General features: G+C 54.4%; 1 protein-coding gene across 3 annotated transcripts in view; it reads left to right on the forward strand.

Annotated features, from left to right (window-relative positions):
* LOC144949217 (uncharacterized) overlaps positions 1-19,112 on the forward strand; it is a 52,111-nt gene extending 32,999 nt beyond the window's left edge. For all 3 annotated transcript variants that reach the window (XM_078879145.1, XM_078879231.1, XM_078879314.1), the window contains 14 exons: positions 459-975; positions 2,224-2,356; positions 3,387-3,600; positions 4,214-4,376; positions 5,174-5,291; positions 5,851-6,039; positions 7,438-7,611; positions 8,253-8,403; positions 9,695-9,920; positions 13,676-13,760; positions 15,429-15,552; positions 16,234-16,374; positions 16,627-16,715; positions 17,095-19,112. In XM_078879145.1, the coding sequence (XP_078735271.1) occupies positions 459-975; positions 2,224-2,356; positions 3,387-3,600; positions 4,214-4,376; positions 5,174-5,291; positions 5,851-6,039; positions 7,438-7,611; positions 8,253-8,403; positions 9,695-9,920; positions 13,676-13,760; positions 15,429-15,552; positions 16,234-16,374; positions 16,627-16,715; positions 17,095-17,316 (2,546 nt within the window). In that variant the 3' untranslated portion in view covers positions 17,317-19,112. The remainder of the gene's footprint in view (positions 1-458; positions 976-2,223; positions 2,357-3,386; positions 3,601-4,213; positions 4,377-5,173; positions 5,292-5,850; positions 6,040-7,437; positions 7,612-8,252; positions 8,404-9,694; positions 9,921-13,675; positions 13,761-15,428; positions 15,553-16,233; positions 16,375-16,626; positions 16,716-17,094) is intronic.
* Positions 19,113-19,818: the final 706 nt, after the last annotated feature.

The raw sequence follows: 19,818 nt of genomic DNA on the forward strand, positions 1-19,818 counted from the left end.
AACAAGATTTGAATGTTGTTAGATTATGATATATATATCTATCCTTTGTAGAATTTGTAATCTGTAAGACACCGTTGTATTTAAATTAAATGCTTATTAGATCCAAACTTTAGTGTTTACATTCCTGTTGGTGGTTGACTTCTCCAGAATTAACATTCCCAATTATTTGTTGGAGGTCAGTAGCGGTTGTCCTTTTGCCCACCAATAATTCAAGGCCGCCACAGGCTAGACGCACGGTAGGTGCTTATTTAAGTAGAGAAACACATTAAAACCACGGTGCGTGCAATAATATACCGTAATTTGAATCACATGATTTTGACATTATTTACATACCCAACGGAAACCTCGCAGTAGATTACACGGGGCGCGACTCCCTTGCAGCCGAGCCTCACCGAGCAGCGAGCAGCTCCGGCGCCACCGCCACCACCGAACCATCGCCCTCTCTTTTCGCTCGCCAGTTCCATGCAAGCAACCGGGCAGCCGGCAGGCCAGCCCGCCGGCGCATCCGCTCTACCAGGCACGCGGCTACACCGTGGACGGGCCGGCCTACGGGACGCCGGGAGACGTCTACTCGTCGCGCCGGCAGTACGCGGCGCCCCCCGCCGATCCCTACGGCCCCCCGGCGCACGGCGGCGCGAGGCCGCCCCCGCGGCCCGACACCCCCTCGGGTTTCGCGAGCCGACGCGCGGAGTCCGGCGGCGGCGGGGGCGGCAGTCGCCAGGGCTCCCCCGTCGCGGACGCGAGGAGGGCGTACGCGGTTTCCGACGGGCCCTACGGCGCGTCGCTGGGACGGGGCGGCTACGACGAGGCGGAGGCGGCCTTCCGGATGGAGGACGCCGACCCCGAGGATCGAGCGGGCGACGGGGACGACGCCTTCCGGTGGCCCCCGGCCGGCGCTCCCGCCCAGCTGGACGCGATTTACGCTCGGGCGGGGACGGCGCTGGTGCCGTGCGAGAGAGAGAGCGGCACCCCCAGGTGAGGACCCTCCGCGGGCCCGACAGTCGTGAGTGTCGGTGCGACGCGTCGCTCGGGCTGCCACCTCCCCGGGTGTATCGTGAGAATAGCAGTCTCTCTCGCGGGGACGGACGAGCGGGGGGAGCTGCGTGCAAATTGCATTGTCCTGAGCAGTGTTCGTTGTTGCACACGTGACGAAATTGGGGATTCTTTAAAGTCCCGGGAAGACTTCCATTCTATTGTTGCATATGGCGGGATGGTTCGGGAGGCCCAGCTTCGTCGCGTTCGATTTGCCCTCACTCCGAGACGAAGCTGGGTCCGCCGCCACCGCTCGCGTTACGAACCGCTTTCTGGCTTGATGCGCCGAGCGGAATTGAGTCAATGAAAAACGCGCAGATAATAACGTGTCAACTTTACTTCGCGTGATCTAATAACAGTGGATAGAGGGATCCCCGCAGAGCTTTCTAAATGTATCCCAAGCGTTATCCCACGACCCCAGTTCTGCGAAGAATAAACTGCGTCGAACGAGAGGCAAAAAACGTTGGATGCGGCGACGTCTTGGCCAAGAGTGAGCTGGCGATGCAACACTTGTTTGAATTCTAACACGCAGAAAGTATCGGGGCAGTGTCGTTAACCTACATGCCAAAGAAAGATTCACAAGTGTGTGCGGAATTAAATTTAAATATTCGTATGAAAAAATCAGAATAAGTTTTACCCTTCCTGGCGATAAAACAGGTGTTAAGATGTTCAAACACCAAATAGAAACATTTTAAATATTTGTGTTTAGTCATATATATTCATTAGTTACTGCAGGCTTTGTAGTAGTGCATAAAGACGAGCTACTGCGATGGATTGTTGCCGCTGAGATCCATTCAGCAGCGCTGTGACTTAACTCAGTGACTCTCATGCGGATATGTTGAATTTATTTTGCACCGTGTGTAGCCCACCGTTCTAATCAGAGGTAGAGATGGTGATCAGCAGGTGATCAGTAGAATTATTTTCTACTCAGCTCCTGATCACCATCTGCATGACAGCCATAGGGAGGCTCATGCCGGCCTCATTCGCAAGAACAGAGGGGATCGAGTGGCAATATCTGGCGCTCTAGCAATGAATCCTGCAGGGGTTCCATGAGCAGTATCTGCTGCTGTAGGGGGGAGGTTCTGCCTGAGCTGCCCCCGCCTGGGAATACCTCTAAACGGACACCGGGAGACGGGAGGAGCTGCCCCGGGACGCTCACTCCGTGCGGGGTGTGGGGTTTTGCGGGTGCAGGGAGACGGCGTGGAGAGACCCGGACCTGCCGGAGGTCATCCAGATGCTGCAGCACGAGTTCCCCTCCGTGCAGACCAACGCCGCCGCGTACCTGCAGCACGTGTGCTACGGGGACGACGGCATCAAGGCGGAGGTGAGGAGGCCTGGCGCGACAAGACAAAGATCCCCAGTGTAGCCTTACCAGACTGTTGGTGCAAGTGCTGTTAGCGCGCACCTATGAAGCCCGGCACTGCACACGAGGGGGTGGGTGGCCAGCACCACGCCCGACCGCCTTTGTCTCCCCAGTGGCGATTTTTACTACACACCGCACTGGGTACTCATTAGAGTCTGAGTTGACCTAGGGGAGTCCCAGGACCGGTTCAAATAATTGTCACTTGTGTTGGCCGTGAGCGACACTCACTCACTCACAGTGTCCTAGCCGATGGATTATCATGATTCTGGATAATGATTTTAATCAAAAATAGAATTATTTTCTACTGTAGTCAATGGAGTGCCTTGGTGAGTGAGATGCGTGGTGTATAATAGGTGTTAGGTTGTCGTGGTGTGTGCTGGCTTTGGCGTATGATGGTGAGGGTGCTGTTGCTGTCGTACCTGTGGTGGAGACCATGATATTGTATGCAGTGGAGCTGATGGTATGCATAGGTGTTGACTTTGCAATAACAGTGCGATGATTATTACTATATTGTTAATATTATGCTGGTTTCCCAAGGAACCTCTCACTGAGCCTCAGGACTTTTTTTTAGGAGTGCCCTGCTGAGCTATTGCTATGTGTGTCTTCAGTGAGTGGTTTGCGAGTCATTTTTCAAATTTTGCCAAATTGGGCCCACGACGCCAGCCAGCACGCAATGGCTCCTCTTCAAGCGGCGTCACAGGATTCACAGGCACGCACCGTGAAGCCGACGGTGCAATTTGTTTGAACGACGTCAACGCCCGGCTGGCATTAACCGGAGCAGCTCGCCGGATTCGAACCGTGAGCCGCCGGGAACGAGCAGCGCCCCGCCGGGGCCCCATCACGTTCCAGACGGACGCAAAGAGAGAGAGGAGAGAGAGAGCACGTGACCGGGTGCGGCGATCACCGGTGGCGGCCATAGCGAGCGCCAGGGTTCGCCGCGACCTCGCTACGGCGACTGAGCGGAGGGCCGCGCGTCTGCGCCGAGGTGCAGGTTCGCCGTCTGGGCGGCGTGCAGCTGCTGGTGGACCTGCTGGACCACCGCGCGCGCGACGTTCGCCGAGCCGCCTGCGGCGCCCTGCGCAACCTGGTCTTCGGCCGCGCCAACGACGACAACAAGCTGGCGGCGCGCAGCTGCGCCGCCGTCGCGGCCCTGGCCCGCCTCCTGCGCCGCGCTACGGACGCCGAGACCCGCGAGCTCGCCACCGGTGGGTCGGCGCTCGGGGCGTCGGACGGTCGTCACTGTCGGTGCGACGCGTCGCTGGGGCTGCCGCCTCCCCGGGTGTATCGCGAGAATAGCAGTCTCTCTCGCGCGGTGACGGAAGAGCGGGGGGAGCTGCGTGCAAATTGCATTGTCCTGAGCAGTGTCCGTTGTTACGCGCGTGACGAAATTGGGGATTCTTTCAAATTCCGGGAAGACTTCCATTCTATTGTTGCGTATGGCGGGATGGTACGGGAGCTAAATGACAATGTTGAGGTTTGCTTTCCACGAGAGGGCTTCAGGAGAGGCTTCGCGTAGTTTTGCTACTCCTCCTCTTTACCGAAAGAACCATGAAGATGAATCCCTGCAGTCACGAAAGCTTTAAATCGAAATGTACTCCTCCTCTGTCCCCGGAGAGCCACCTCAAAAACAGGAATCCTGGGACAAATAGGGCAGGTGACAGCCTTGCATGTTTGCCGACGCTAACATTCCGGATCTGCTGTAGATACACCCCAGCAGCCCGGGCATCTGTGCTGGGTACAGAGCGGTGGGTACAAGTCCTGCTCGTCTGTGTCTGTGGCCGAAGCGCTGACCGTAGGAATTTCTGCCCCTCCGTTCAGGGGTGCTGTGGAACCTGTCGTCCTGCGACTCTCTGAAGATGCCGATCATCCAGGACGCGCTCACGGTGCTCACCAACACGGTGCTCGTGCCCCAGGACATGGACAGCCTCAAGGAGATGGGAATCGACAGCCAGATCCTGGCCAACACCACAGGATGCCTGCGGTGAGCTCCTGCCACTCCCCGCTTGGGAATCGCTTTCCGTGAACTGCGAGAGGCCATCTCGAGTGGTCAGGCTGGTCACATCGCGCGGATTTCAACAACGGCATGGTGACAGCATGGCCGTGTGATGTGCGGTGTGTGTGTGTGCGGTGTGTGTGTGCGGTGTGTGTGTGCGGCGTGTGTGTGTGCGGTGTGTGTGTGCGGTGTGTGTGTGCGGCGTGTGTGTGCGATGTGTGCGGTTTGTGTGTGCGGTGTGTGTGTGCGGTGTGTGTGCAGTGTGTGTGGTGTGTGTGTATGCGGTATGTGTGTGTGGTGTGTGTGTGTGCGGTTTGTGTGTGCGGTGTGTGTGTGCGGTGTGTGTGCGGTGTGTGTGTGTGGTGTGTGTGTGTGTGCGGTGTATGTGTGTGCGGTGTGTGTGTGTGGTATGTGTGTGTGTGTGCGGTGTGTGTGTGTGCGGTGTGTGTGTGCGGTGTGTGTGTGCGGTGTGTGTGTGTGTGCGGTGTGTGTGTGATGTGCGGTGTGTGTGTGTGTGCAGTGTGTGTGTGTGCGGTGTGTGCGGTGCTCCATGTTAAGGGGGGCGGTGGAGCAGTAGTTAGCGCGCTGCTCATGTCCAACACCGGTGACGATCATCGTAACCGGTCATGGGCCTCCCCTAGGTCGGCTCAGCCACAAATGAGCATCTGGTGCGGTGTGTGTGCGCGTTGCTCGGTGTACGTTTTTTTTTTGCGTGCGTGGGTCGTTTGCTGCCATTCACGTGTGCGACGCTCGGCTGCCCGTGTGTGACGACCACCTCCGTGCAGCAACGTGAGCTCCGCGGGCGAGGAGGCTCGCCGGAGGATGCGCGAGTGCGACGGCCTCCTCGAGTCGCTGCTGTCCATGGTGCGCGCGGCTCTGGGCTCCAGCAGCATCAACGGCAAGGTGCGTTCACACGCAGAGAGGCGCCTCCGTTGTGCCCTGCTCCTGGAGAAGTGGATCAATTACGTGGTGACCTCGCTGCCACTTACACCTCGCTACCCTGGGGCCGTGCCGATCCAGCCAGGCGTAGCTCAGGACGCACCAGGTGGCTTTTCCACTGCACAAGCCGAGCCATGCCGCTGACATCACACAGAATGAACGAGTGGAAATTCATGTTAGATGACGATGTATCCTTAAAGTGTCGTGTATGATGTCACATGCAATTAGTGCTTCATTTGCATCTTCTCCCCGTGGTCGCGTGGATTTTTCTCTGGGTCCTCGGGTTATTCTCTCCACGTGCATTGAGTGTATTTGGCTGCTATAAATGTCCATATGCTAAGCCACTTCGTTGGGCTATCATTTGTGTCCGGGTCGCTTCTGAAACGGAGCTGTCTGTACAGCTCAGTGGACCTTACCGGGTAAAATAAAATAAAAAAGTGTATAGTTTAGTTTATATTAGTGGTGAATGTCGCCTGCTGCTGATACCACCACCACCGCTGCTGCTGCTGCTGTGTTTTCCCAGGTGGTTGAGAACGCGGTGTGCGTCATGCGGAACCTCTCCTACCGCCTGGAGGCCGAGACGCGGCAGGGGCAGCAGCTGCGGGCGTCGTGGCGCGGCGGCGACGCCGCGGGGGCCGGGATGACCTCGTCGCGAGACGAGAACGGGAGCTGCTGGGGAAAGCGAGCACGGAGGAAGCACTTGGATCTCGAGGTGAGGCGCAGAGGGGAGGGGAGGTCTCAGCCGTCATCAGATATCCCTTTGTCCTCGCAGCGGCAGCGGCTTTTGGCTCGCCATCGAACAAAGATGGTGGTCACCGCATCGCGCGGCGCTTTCAGATGCGCTTGTGCAGCCCTCTGGAACACTCTTCCCACCAATGTTTAGAAGCCACTGGATATGTGCACTTTGAAATCATCTAGATTGAAAACTGATTTCTTTCGAACTGCTTTTTGCGGTGAATTTGTTATCCTTTCCCCGCACCTCCGATAAGCGTGTTTGGCTACGTACAGAGCAAAGGAAGTTCAACATACAAACGAATTCATAACAAAGTGTAAGCCCAGAGAGGCCATCGAGAGAGACCTGGATCAAGAGAAGCAGACATCAGTCGTGTGGAATTGACTGGTCATCAGATTTCCTTGCCTGATGTTGTGTGCCCGGCTCTCAAGTGGCCAGTCTGGTGGTGGGTGGTTGGCAAGTAGCCAAACGAACCTCAACAAGTCCATAGATGTCACGAGACAGACCTCGTAAAGTTGTCAATTAAAATCACTTGACAATTTACCAAACTGTATTACACATAGTCAGCTAATAGAGGCTCGTTTATAATACTACTAGCGGTTAGTACCCGACGTTGCCCGGGCGAAAAAGGCACACATGTAGTTACACACGCAAATCCATTGATACACACACAACGAGTTACACGCGCAAATGGACTCACACATACATACATAGACTGAACAACAACAACCGCCATTCGCCACTAAGTGGCGGTGACGTCACGACAACGCTTGTGCCAGGCTATGTGCACCTCGAGGCCACGTGAAGTGTCGTAATACTATACCCGTAATAATGACACTGGGCAGTTATCAAGAACTGTAGTAAACAGTGTTAACTGATAATACTGGATCCTTCGTACAAACATCCCAAATCTGCTTAATGTCCGCTTCTCAGAAAGGCGCTAGATTTGACGCTCATCGATTTAACAAAATTTTGTCACGAGGAGAAACTCAAGACTCAGGTGCCACGGTGGCGAGATGTTAACTACCTCACCTGGTATACAGGAGGTCGTGGGTTCGATCCCGACCCTGATGGCCTTGAGTTTGCATGTTCTCCCAGTGGTCGTGTGGATTTTTCTATGGTTCCTCCGGTTTTATGCCTCCGCATTTACAAAAATGCGTTGAGAGAAATTCGGCTGCTATAAATTTCCACGTGATAAGCCACTTTGTTGAGCCATCATTCGTGGCCATGTCGCTTATGAAAAAGAGATATACATCTCAGTGGGCCTTACCTGATGAAATAAAAAAAAAAAATAGTTTACAGTTCATAGCTTCAAGACGCCGCCAGATCTGTCTAGCGACAGCGTCATGAATGCACGCGGCCGCTCTGGTGCCGCAGTGGGATGGCTCGGGACCACTGCCAGACTGGGCCGAGCCGCCGCGCGGAGTGGAGCTGCTGTGGCACCCGTCCGTGGTGAAGCCCTACCTGGCGCTGCTGGCACAGTGCTCCAACCCCGACACGCTGGAGGGGGCGGCTGGCGCTCTACAAAACCTGGCAGCCGGATCCTGGAAGGTGGGGAGCACAGTTGCACCATCTACCGCGTGGGCCGTACGTCCTTGTCGATCCGTGTGCACGTGTGTGCGGAGCGGTAGCGTAGCTACGCTATGAACCAGGCCACCCGAGTTCGATTCCCGCTCACGGCCAATACCGGTGACGATTATCTGAACCGGTCCTGGGCCTCGCCTAGGTCTACTCAGCCTCAAATGAGTACCTGGTGTGTAAGCATCACCGCTGGGGAGACGAAGGCGGCCCACCCTCTTGTGTGCCATGCCGGCCTTCGTAGATGTTCAGCACTTTCCCCAACGGCCACACGAGAGATCTTTGTGTACATGCAGCCGTCATGCTGGACTCCTTCATCGGCGCTCTCTGACAGCACTCGCCCCAATGGTCTGTTGAAGCTACCACGGTGGGTGGGTGGACGCCCCCGTGTTGTCGTGATAGGATCGTTTATAATCGTAACCCTGGACAGTTATCAAGTACCATATTAATCACAGTTGACTGATAATACAGGATCATTGATACTTAAATAGACATCTGTGAAACTGCTGGACATCTGTGCAAAAGAGATTTGACAGCTCATCGGATTCCCGCGGTACAAAATGTATATTTAAGATGCTGATGATTCCGAAGTGTTTTGCGTGTTTTCCGCGCAGTGGGCTGCGTACGTGCGCTCCGCCGTGCGCAAGGAGAAGGGGCTGCCCATCTTGGTGGAGTTGCTACGCGTGCAGAGCGAGCGCGTCGTCTGCGCCGTGGCCACCGCCCTGCGCAACATGGCCCTGGACGCGCGCAACAAGGAGCTCATCGGTGCGCGGGGTCACGGGGGTCACGGGGGTCATGGGGGTGGCGGGGCTCGCACACGCAACTTCAGATGCCCATCCACCGCCGCGAATGTCAGCACCAAGGGGGAGCTTGCTCGAGATACCGAAATGTGGCACGCTGCTGAAGGGAGAGAGAGAGAGACGGAGTCATCTCGCTATTGGAGCGTTGTGCGGGGTGGCGTGATTATTGGCATTCATAACGAGGCAGCTGGAAGCCCTCGAGGGGTTTTTTCAGCTCCTGTCCCGTTAGCCGTGGGTGCTACTGAAGCCAAAGTCGCCGCGGTTGTGAGCGGCCACCGGACGTGCGATGTTCAGGCCAAGATGGAGCCACCGCCATGGATTTTCTCTCTCTCTCGATTGGGACTCTACTGGGCACAACTTTTATTCGGCAACTCGTGTTACAAAACAACAACACGTGGCAATCAATAGGCGTTCGCAAAATTAGTTGAAACTGATCCCTACGCTACGAGGAGTCCTTCTATTCTAGCCACGTTGCTCAGGATCTTGGTCTTCATTCTCTAGTCGTGAGCCCAGCTCTCTCTCTCTCTGACGCACTTTTATAGCCCCGAGCGCTGTTCGTTTTAAGTTGTTTTGTCCTCCGATCAGCACAGTTGGCTACGTACGGTGCGAAAGAAGTCCAACGTACACACACAGTGGCTCCTGCCATCATGATCATCCAATATATTCCTAATTTGGCTGGGTCACCTCCAAGCTCTTCTACCCAACTTCTCGCGAGCTCGGTTCGGGTAAATCGCGGCCCACTGCCCCACACGCAGTCATCGAAAAATTGTCACTTCACCCGCCAGGGAAGACAAGCTTCACGTGATGTTTGTTTTGCCTTTAACAAGGCCGCATACGTCCACACGTCCTGTCACCACAGCGCCTTGTTGTCTATTGAGTAGGGACACGAGGGGTAACATCCCTCATGTGTTGGTGCACGAGTGCATGACGGGTGGAGCGGTGGTGCAGCGGTTAGCGCTGCGCTCTGCTACGAACCCGGCGACCCGAGTTCGATTCTCGCTCACGGCCAACATCGGCGACGATTATCTGAACCGGTCCTGGGCCTCCCCTAGGTCGACTCAGCCTCGAATAAGTACCTGGTGCGGTGCGTAAGAACATCGCCACTAGGGAGACAAGGGCGGCTGGGCGTGGTGCTGGCCACCCACCCCCCCCGTGTGCTGTTCTGACCTTCATAAGTGTTCGCTAACAGCACTTTCCCCAACAGTCCGTTGAGGCTACGCGGGGGATCTTTGCCTTTGTCTATGTGCGCGTGCCAGGCAAGTACGCGCTGCGAGACCTGGTGCAGCGACTGCCGCCACCCCCGGGGGCCGTGACGGCGGTGCCGGGAGACGGCACGGACGTCTCGGCGTGCGACGTGAGCACGGCGGCCGTGTGCTGCACCCTGCACGAGGTGGTGAACAAGAACGCGGAGAACGCCAGGGCCCTGCGCGACGCCGGAGGCATCGAGAGGCTCGTCGGAGTGACCCGCGCCAAGGCCGGCAGGCACGTGCTGCTCGCGCCCTCGCCTCGGTCGCCTCACCCCCCTCACCCCTTCTCCTGCCCTCGACAAATCGCTCGGCTTGAGGAACGAGTCGACAGTCCCAGTGCCCTTTTGATCGGCGGTGGAAATGTTGCCCAGGAAACCCCCTGGAAAGCCGTGGTGGGAGTGGAAATTTGAACCCTTTGAAAACGTTCCGGAAGGAATCAAGGGTTCGTTTTTTTTATTTGACTCACATGTAGATCACCCAGACTGACAGAGAGACCCATAGACACGTACAGAGCCCCGCATACACGATCTGAGACCCACAGACACGATCTGAGACCCACAGACACACACAGAGACCCACAGACACACACAGAGACCTACAGACACGCTCAGAGACCCACAGACACACACAGAGAACCACAGACACGCACAGAGACCCACAGACTCACACAAAGACCCACAGACACACACAGAGACCCACAGACACACACAGAGACCTACAGACACACAGAGAGACCCGCAGACACACACAGAGACCCACAGACACGCACAGAGACCCACAGACACGCACAGAGACCCACAGACTCACACAGAGACCCACAGACTCACACAGAGACCCACAGACACACACAGAGACCTACAGACACACACAGAGACCCACAGACTCACACAGAGACCCACAGACACACACAGAGACCCACAGACTCACACAGAGACCCACAGACACACACAGAGACCTACAGACACGCTCAGAGACCCACAGACTCACACAGAGACCCACAGACACGCACAGAAACCCACAGACACGCTCAGAGACCCACAGACACACACAGAGACCCACAGACACACACAGAGACCCACAGACTCACACAGAGACCCACAGACACACACAGAGACCTACAGACACGCTCAGAGACCCACAGACTCACACAGAGACCCACAGACACGCACAGAAACCCACAGACACGCTCAGAGACCCACAGACACGCACAGAGACCCACAGACTCACACAGAGACCCACAGACACGCACAGAAACCCACAGACACGCTCAGAGACCCACAGACACGCTCAGAGACCCACAGACACACACACAGAGACCCACAGACTCACACAGAGACTCACAAACACACACAGAGACCCACAGACACACACAGAGACCCACAGACTCACACAGAGACCCACAGACACGCACAGAGACCCACAGACACGCACAGAGACCCACAGACACACACAAGGACCCACAGACACACACAGAGACCCACAGACACACAGAGACCCACAGACACACACAGAGACCCACAGACACACACAGAGACCCACAGACACGCCCAGAGACCCTCCATCTTTTCCTCAGATCTAGTTGGGGGTGGGGGGAATCATTTATGCGTTCCTCTAATAATTTGTTCCCATTTCACAATAATATAAATTTACACTCTCCTAGATAAGGGGTGAATTTCTCCACAGCGTGATCATTGTTGACGTTCAATTCATTATGTTGTCCCCCAGAGAAATTCTGGGTTGAATCAACCTCTGACTGGAAGTGTAACTCGCAAAAAAATATGCTGCTGCATTGGCAGCGATGCACAAGCACAAATAACAAAACACTCAACACGTCCCTCAATTCATAATCAAGTTTTTTGGTTAGATCGCGTTATTTATAAATGTGTCGTAACCCTCCACCACCCGACACGGCCAATCAGCAAAAAAAGTGTCACGTTGACAAAAGACAAATAGTTCACTACTTTAGCTATTTGTTTTTTGTCAACGTGACACTTTTTTGCTGATTGGCCGTGCCGGGTGGTGGAAGGTTACGACACATTTATAAATAACGCGATCTAACCCAAAAACCTGTATTATGAATAATATTGGTCGTGAAAGCCTACGTGTTAAACGTCCCTCAATAACACTCGCCCTACAGAGGAACACAGATTTATTACACTGGTCAATACACTTTTTCTGGCATAAGGTATTCCAACGGTTTTAAGGTAATTTTGGGGTGCTGATTCCAAATCTGGCATCAGTTTTTGTCTATCACATCAGGTTTTGAGATATCAAATATTGCATTTTCAATAAAAACTGCTGAAGAAAAATATTAAATAAATGTGGATATCTAAATAAAATGATATTATAAACACACTATCCTAAAAATACAGCACCATATTTTAACACTAAAGCAGTCACTGACTCGCAACAACTTGCAATCATAAGTGACAGAGTTAATTTCGGGTAAAATCAATGAAAATGGGGTATGCGAATAGCATAAAATTATATGTGATAGAGCAAATCTGAGATCAGATTTGGAATCAGCACCCTGAAATCAGTCTAAAACAGCTGCAAAAGTCCAGGCCAGAAAAAAAATGTGTTTTTGTTGACCAGTGTTATCGGTGTCGTTTATGGCAATGACCCTTCTCCGTATCAGAGCAATCCACCCTCTTTGTTCTTGGCGAATGTGTTGGGGGCCGTCCATAAATGACGTCACGCATCTAGGGGGGGGGTCTGACTTTTTGTGACGCCGTGTGACGAGGGGGGGGGGGTCAAAAATCATCCAAAATCGCGTGACATCATTTATGGACGGCCCCTTGACTCTTCGTTATTCGGAGTTGCTCGGTGGCGGCTGCTTCCCCTTCCGCCTGTGAACCGCACACTCGCCCTGCGTCTCGCGTTCGAGGTGCGGAACAATCTCCGTTCGATTCATTGGCGAATGCCACGCGTGAAATGTAGATTGGAGAATTACGCTGTATGGCACTTTGTTCCCTGAAGACAATTACATCCGAAATTAGCGACATACGCCACGAGACCGACATCGTTGACTCAGGCTGGCTATGCGTGCACGCACGTGACGTGCCTCCGCTTGGCACGGGTGGCTACGTACGGCGCGAAAGAAGTTCAACATACATACGTACTTGCATGACGTATAGAAACGCACGTGTGGACGAACGTGCAATGTGCAATGAACACACGAACGTGCAATGAACACACATGCCATGAACACACGTGCCATGAACACACATGTCATGAACACACGTGCAATGAACACACGTGCAATGAACACACGAACGTGCCATGAACATGCGTGCAACAGGACTGTGAACGCGCTGCAATGCTTCCTGCTGGTTGCTAGGACAAGGCAAGAAATTTACACCATTGGAACCTCATTTGCCAGTAACAAAATATGATAATTGTTTTTTTACCCTTTTATCTGGCAACAAAACTGACACCTTTTTTTACAAGGAGTAATTTTTGCATTGACCACAATACCTGCAGTCAGAATGCAAACAAAAAACACAACTCTGACAATGTATGCACTGTCCTTGAAGTTGATTGGTCCACACCCGAGACAGCTTTCTTGAGAGCCTAGTCTCACATGGTGTTGGACCAGGTGCGCCTTTTGGCGTCATGTCCTGGTGCTCACCTTGGCGGTGTGCACTTGCCGGAGCGGTGCCTCACCCGAGTGCCCGAGCGACCCACGTGCCACCCACGTGCCACTCACGTGCCACAACACGTGCCACCCACGTGCCACCCACGTGCCACAACACGTGCCACCCACGTGCCACAACACGTGCCACCCACGTGCCACCCACGTGCCACCCACGTGCCACCCACGTGCCACCCACGTGCCACAACACGTGCCACCCACGTGCCATAACACGTGCCACCCACGTGCCACCCACGTGCCACCCACGTGCCACAACACGTGCCACCCACGTGCCACCCACGTGCCACCCACGTGCCAACCCACGTGACACCCTCGTGTTGTCTGTGCCTCCCCAGGCACTCGCAGAAGGTGGTGCGTGCGGCGGCGCAGGTGCTGACCCTGCTGTGGCAGCACCGCGAGCTGCGGGGCCTCTACAAGAAGGTGAGAGACTTTTGACTTTTAAACAACTTTTATTGCCGCCAGCAGCAAAAGCACTGGAGGCGATTTCGATATGAAATACGCAAAGTCACCAGCAAACAAATGAAAATAAACGCTGCAAATCCACGTGCTGTGGCGCTAAAAGCACCGCGCACAACACGAAAGAAAAGCCACGTGGTTGTGGGGGTCATCGCGCACGCCACGGTGACGAGCGAGCGCTTCGGAAGGTGAACACGAGGGTGCCGTCCACGCTGGTAAAGAGAGGGGCTTGTCCGGCTCCCCAGCGTTCGAAGAAGACGCGCTGCACATCACCAGCATGTGTGTGGTACGCGTGCTCCAGCCGGAGCTGCGCATAGAGCAGGCCCCTGAACACTGGAAGCACAGAGCAGCCGTCAGTGTCACCTTCCAGCATCTTTTTTCTCGTTCTGTACACCACCATCTTCGCCTGATCACAGGCGTAGTTGGCGAGGTCATGGCGCTTGTTAGCCAGGTAAGGCACCACCCCATATACGAAGCTGCTGTTGTAGAAGGGGAGAGAGAGAGAGGGTGTGGAGCTGCACCGACTTCCCGACTCTCCCATTATGTCGGCATGTAATGGTCGATTCGCTGCCGGGTGAAGGGCCGTCCAAGCCGTGGCCACCTCGCTCTGATCCTGTTTTCGCGACCAATTATCATCTATAATAGAGGGGGGGGGGGGGTTAGATATCGTGTAAATATAAAATTAACGACACATTTATATATTTACGCGATTTAACCCCCCCCCCCGAAAAAAACCCTCTATTATGGATGTTAAATCCCCTCGGCGTCCACTTATGCATGTCCGTCGACCGTCACTCCCACTCTGTAGTTATAGCAGCTGGCAAGCGCTGTATATCCATTACCTTCGGATGACCTATGTCTCCACGAATGTGTAATAACACGCTGGAGACGGCTTGTAGAATCGGTCCTTTTATTTCACTTCCTTTGCAGTTCACAAACACTCCCCGTTGCTGGCAGGCAACGGGAAGCGGGCAGTCAGTCACCAGAGACCCACCACCACGTGGCACCCGGAGCCCCACTCGCGCGTGGCCTCTCCCTCTCTTAGTTCTGCGTCTGACCCCGTGTCTCTCCTCTCTCCCTTTATTTAATGCCTGGGTCACGTGGTACACTCCAGCCAATCCTGAATAGCCTGCGCCGAATGTTCCAGATCCTCCATCAACTCCCGGGACCACGCCCCCGACTTGTCTTCCCATTGGCTGAGGCCAAGACCAACGAAACCAATCACCTAGCTGACATCCCGTGATCATGCCGGGGCCATGCTCCCAGGCTCTCCCCCCATTGGCTGTAAAGCGGGACCGGCAAAGCCGATCACCACGTGAATCTGACATAGGCTCTTATTACAAATATAAAGATGCCTTTGTGCCTGATGGTAAAAGTTAAACCGTTTCAAAATGTACACTTTCAACGCAACTTCGGTGTCTCCACGCGCACGTGCTCAGCGCCCTTTCTCAATCAGTCAGCGATCAAAATTCCACATTCCTGCGACGAGGACAGGCCCCCTTCCGTGAGACGAACCACCGTTTAAATGTCCACGAAGCGTCGACTACGTTGTTGGGGCTGCAGTGCATCTCCCCCCGCACGTGTCTCCCGCCTCCTGAGCCGTGGCGTGAGCTGTGGATGGTTGCCCTGCAGGATGGCTGGGTTCAGGGTGACTTCACACCGCCGCTGTCGTCCTCTGACTGGGACAAGGTGAAATTGTACGAGACTCCCTCGTCTTCGCCGGCGAACAGGAGACCCTCGCCCACCATCCAGTCAGGTGAGGGGCGACCCACTGAGGGCCCTGGAACTTGCCGAACGACCGCCCCATTTGGCGTGACGACCCCGGTCGCACGTTCGGGCAGCCACCGCTGGGCAATGGCTTGAGAGGTGCATCGTTGTGAAGGATGCACTCTGGTGAAAAATAAGAAGAGGTCTTACCCCTCGGGGCGATGAAACAGGCGTTAACATCTTCTTGGTTCTTTCGGTAAAGTCACGTAGAAGGGAAGTAATAAAATAATAAAAATAAAACATAATAAAATAATTATATTATTTTATTATGTTTTATAATTATATTATTTTATTATGTTTTATTTTTATTATTTTATTACTTCCCTTCTACATGACTTTACCGAAAGAACCAAGAAGATGAATCCGTGCAGTCACGAAAGCTTTAAATCGAGGCGTTAACATGTTAAAACACCAAACAGATGCCTTTTGGGAGGCATCAATTCTGCCCTGACCACACGTATTTGTTGGAAAAAACATGAATTAATGCAGACTTGATGCCTCGCAAAACGTATCTATTTGGTGTTTAAACATCTTAACGCCTGTTCTATTACCACGAGGGGTAAGACCTCTTTTTATTTTTTTAATCATTTGAGATACTGTCAAAATAAAAAAAGGTCCCACAGACGCTCTGGTGTTAATCTGGGCAATGCTCTTGCGTTGGTTTGTGAAGTTGGGAGCATCGCGTCCTCTCGCGAGCTCCTCAAGACGGAGGAGAGGAGGTCCCAGGAGTCGGAGAAGAAGAGAAGCATCTCTACGTCGCGTTACGACGTCGCTCACACAGGCAATGCCGTGCACGGTGGCGCCAACGGAGGTGAGAGGGGCGCGTTCCGTCATGTGCAGTCACGCAAGGCGCGCGCGCACCTCTGGAGTACGCCTCTGGTTTGTGTTGTAGAAGTGACCGGAGCCACATAATCACTACAGAGCGCATTTAAAAGTCTGGTACCCTCGGAGCAATTCAGAGGGAAGATTGTGGATAATTATTGCCTCGTTTCCAATGCGTCACATTTGTCTCTCGCACAGTGGGGTTGACGGACCTCACCATTTACTGCTTTGTGTACATCAGGTAGGAGCCATTCCACATCCCGACTCCCCTCAACGACTTCGTACAAGTCGACCTCCATGCGGACAGCCACGGAAAACAGCGCCCCACAGGTGGGGCACGCCCAGCTCGCGACACGCACCGCACATTCATGCGACAGGCACCGCACGTTCACGCGACACGCACCGTGCGTTCACGTGACACGCACCACACGTTCACGCGACACGCACCGTGCGTTCACGTGACACGCACCACACGTTCACGCGACACGCACCGTGCGTTCACGTGACACGCACCACACGTTCACGCGACACGCACCGTGCGTTCACGTGACACGCACCACACGTTCACGTGACACGCACCGCACGTTCACGTGACACGCACCGCGTATTCACGTGGGCAGCACGCCCCTTCGCGTGCCGAGCACGCGCCAAGCAGGTAACGCGCCGTGTAACGACCTCAACCGCGCGTGGTCTTTTTATTCCCCCGCAGCTGCCGCCTCCGCCCGCGCCGCCCGTCGCGCCGGGGCTCCGCGACTCTCCGCAGCGCGCGCACGGTGGCGTCGTCGGCGTCGTGGGCCACGCGCACCGCCCCGCCCGCAGGGACGCCAGGTCGGAGAGACGCATCGACCGCTACCCGGCGGCACAGCCTTCCTGCGGCACGTCCCCGTACGAGGCCGGCCACGTACAGCACTCGCCCGACTCGTGGGTGTGAAGGCGGCGGCCTCGCGACGACGACTTCGGGCGTCCCGCGGGCGCGGCGCCTCTCGCCCGGTGGCCCCCGGGGCTCGCTGACGCTACCGCGAAGGGGACGCATCGGAACAGCTGGTGGAGCCCACGGTGGGGGAGTTGCGGGAGTTGTCTGCCGGCCCGGTTAAGAGCTCGACTCCTGGCCGTGTCGCAGGCGGACACGCAACCGTGCACCAAAACACAGCGAGCCGGCGACAGGACGCTGTGCTTGAGGACGGACTTGTCTGGAGTCCTTTGTTAAACCGTCAACGTTGAAGGTTGTCCCACGTGTGAATGTGTGTACGTGTGTCTTAGTAATCGGAGGTAAATATGTGTACACGTCGATGCCGACCGTGGGCTGCTTGGCTCTGGGGACGTCTGAGCCTTGCGCTACGGCACGCCTTGGGTTCCAGGATGAGCGTCGGTTGGCGCTGTGCCGTCGAGGATGGCTGGCAGGTTGGGTCGGGGCTCGGGGGGGGGGGGGGTTAGGGTTGCGTGTGGGGCTGTTTGCGACGAGGACCATCCACTCGTGAAAGATCACTCCGCAGTGCGGCTGAGGCACTGGTAATCTATGCACGACGATGCACAGTCGGTGTGCACTGGGCGTGCCAAAGCGTCGCAGTGCGCGCTACGCGCCAGCTGTGCGCGCACAGCTGGCATTAATTCCCCCTGAGTTTACTTCCCCCATTCGAAGGCGATGTCCTCCTTCCTTCGCAGTTGAGCCTGCAGTCATGGGCCTCTAGCAACGATAACCACGGTTATCTTCTGAACTGCCATTCTGGACTAATATAAAAAAAAACATCACAGTCATTTTATGTTTCGGACATCTATCGAAAGCTATTACGCAGTAATGCAGCTTGCTAATTGCAGCGCTGTACTTTATTGTAATTTTAAACAGAGACTTGTGACTAAAATAGTGGAGACTTTAAATGTTCGTAGACTGATCTACATCCGTAAGCAAAGATAACTATGTAACTGTCTTAAATCTCATTCCTCTTATAATCTGCATTTATTCTGTACTCGTTGAGGCCTTTTTGGAAAACAAAAAAACTTCAGGAACTGCGTTTAGCAGTGGAGTCAAAACACAGGCCGGAGGTCCGGCGACTTGCCACGGTCATCATTTAACAGACATCTGCCTCCGAGCTGTCGAATTTGCGCTCTTATAACGAATTCGTTTCACGGTGGTGTGTGCTGGCAAACATTGCCAGCCTGTGTTTTACCCTCAGAAATGTATGCAGCCAAAGTGGTACCACAAAATGGAGCCTCAACAGTGTTGTACGGTACTTTGATCATGTCATCAATCAAGCAACGGTGTTGTACATTGTCACGGCTAATGGGTACACTATTGTGCATGACCCTCTGCCTTGAATATCATAAAGCATCGGTGTGGCCCGCCTTGACGTGGGTCTGTAGAGTGCACACTGCAAGGTTCTCATTTAAATTGGCTGAACAGACTGTAATTAAATATATATTCCAACAGAATCTAATTCAAGTGAACTTAGTGCCGTGTCATGAGAATCCGTTTAGATGTTTAGCCGCTGCCATCCGTCGTGGTGTTCATTCTGACAAACCGTGAATGCATGCTCTTTTACCAGCGGGCATAACTTCGTCGTGTTTGTGTGCGGTTTCACGCGTCGTGTCTCGAGCGTGCCATCCCGGGCGGCGGCAAGTCTGTCAACGTGCTCCCGCCCGCGACGCCACGGCAGGGCACGGCGTTCCACTCTGGACGGAAGCTGTACCTGCGGCGCTCTCGTCTGGATTCCAATAACACTTTGAAATGCCTGCCGTGTGCACGCGTGCGCTCTTTTGTTGTCGTCGCTTATAGGGGGGCGGCGGCGTGCATGAGTAACTGCGCTTTGGGGAATCCACGCAGCGTGCACCCACGATTCTCAAGACTCCAAATCACGTGCCTCTCCATTATCGCATCAACGTTGATCAACGTTCTCCACGCACGCGTGCATCATATGCCGCGAATGCCGTCTCGTTTCAGTTTTATTTATTAGGTATAACCCTGTGAGCCATGCGGCTCTTGACTTGGGTGCAACCGCAACAAACAAAAACACGAACAAGAAACATCTTAAAGTGACTACACGCAACAGAAACATCCAGGAAAAAACTGCAAAAATCTTCCAGAAAAAACACCGCATTCCAACGCTGCGTGCAAAAATCCCAGTGGGATGCAAGTCAAACAATGGCATGCAGAAAGCGCTCCCTGCCCTTGCAAGGCGTGAAACTTCCATTCAAGCACTGAGCAGTCACCCGTCACACGTTGCTTTTTTTTTAAAGCAGACATTGTTGGCTCTGGGAGAGACAAGTGGATCGAGTCCAGTTGTCCAATATGAAGCCTCTGGCCCCTTGAGGAAACTTGTGCCACCCGTGACCCCATAATGACCTTTTAAGGCCGGCGGCAACACTTTTATGGAGTCCAGGGGTTCTGAGTAGCCCTGTTTATTTATTACCTGTTTTATTTTTACCAGGCAAGGCCCAC

The sequence above is a fragment of the Lampetra fluviatilis genome, chromosome 1, assembly GCF_964198595.1.
Source record: "Lampetra fluviatilis chromosome 1, kcLamFluv1.1, whole genome shotgun sequence".
NCBI lineage: Eukaryota > Metazoa > Chordata > Hyperoartia > Petromyzontiformes > Petromyzontidae > Lampetra > Lampetra fluviatilis.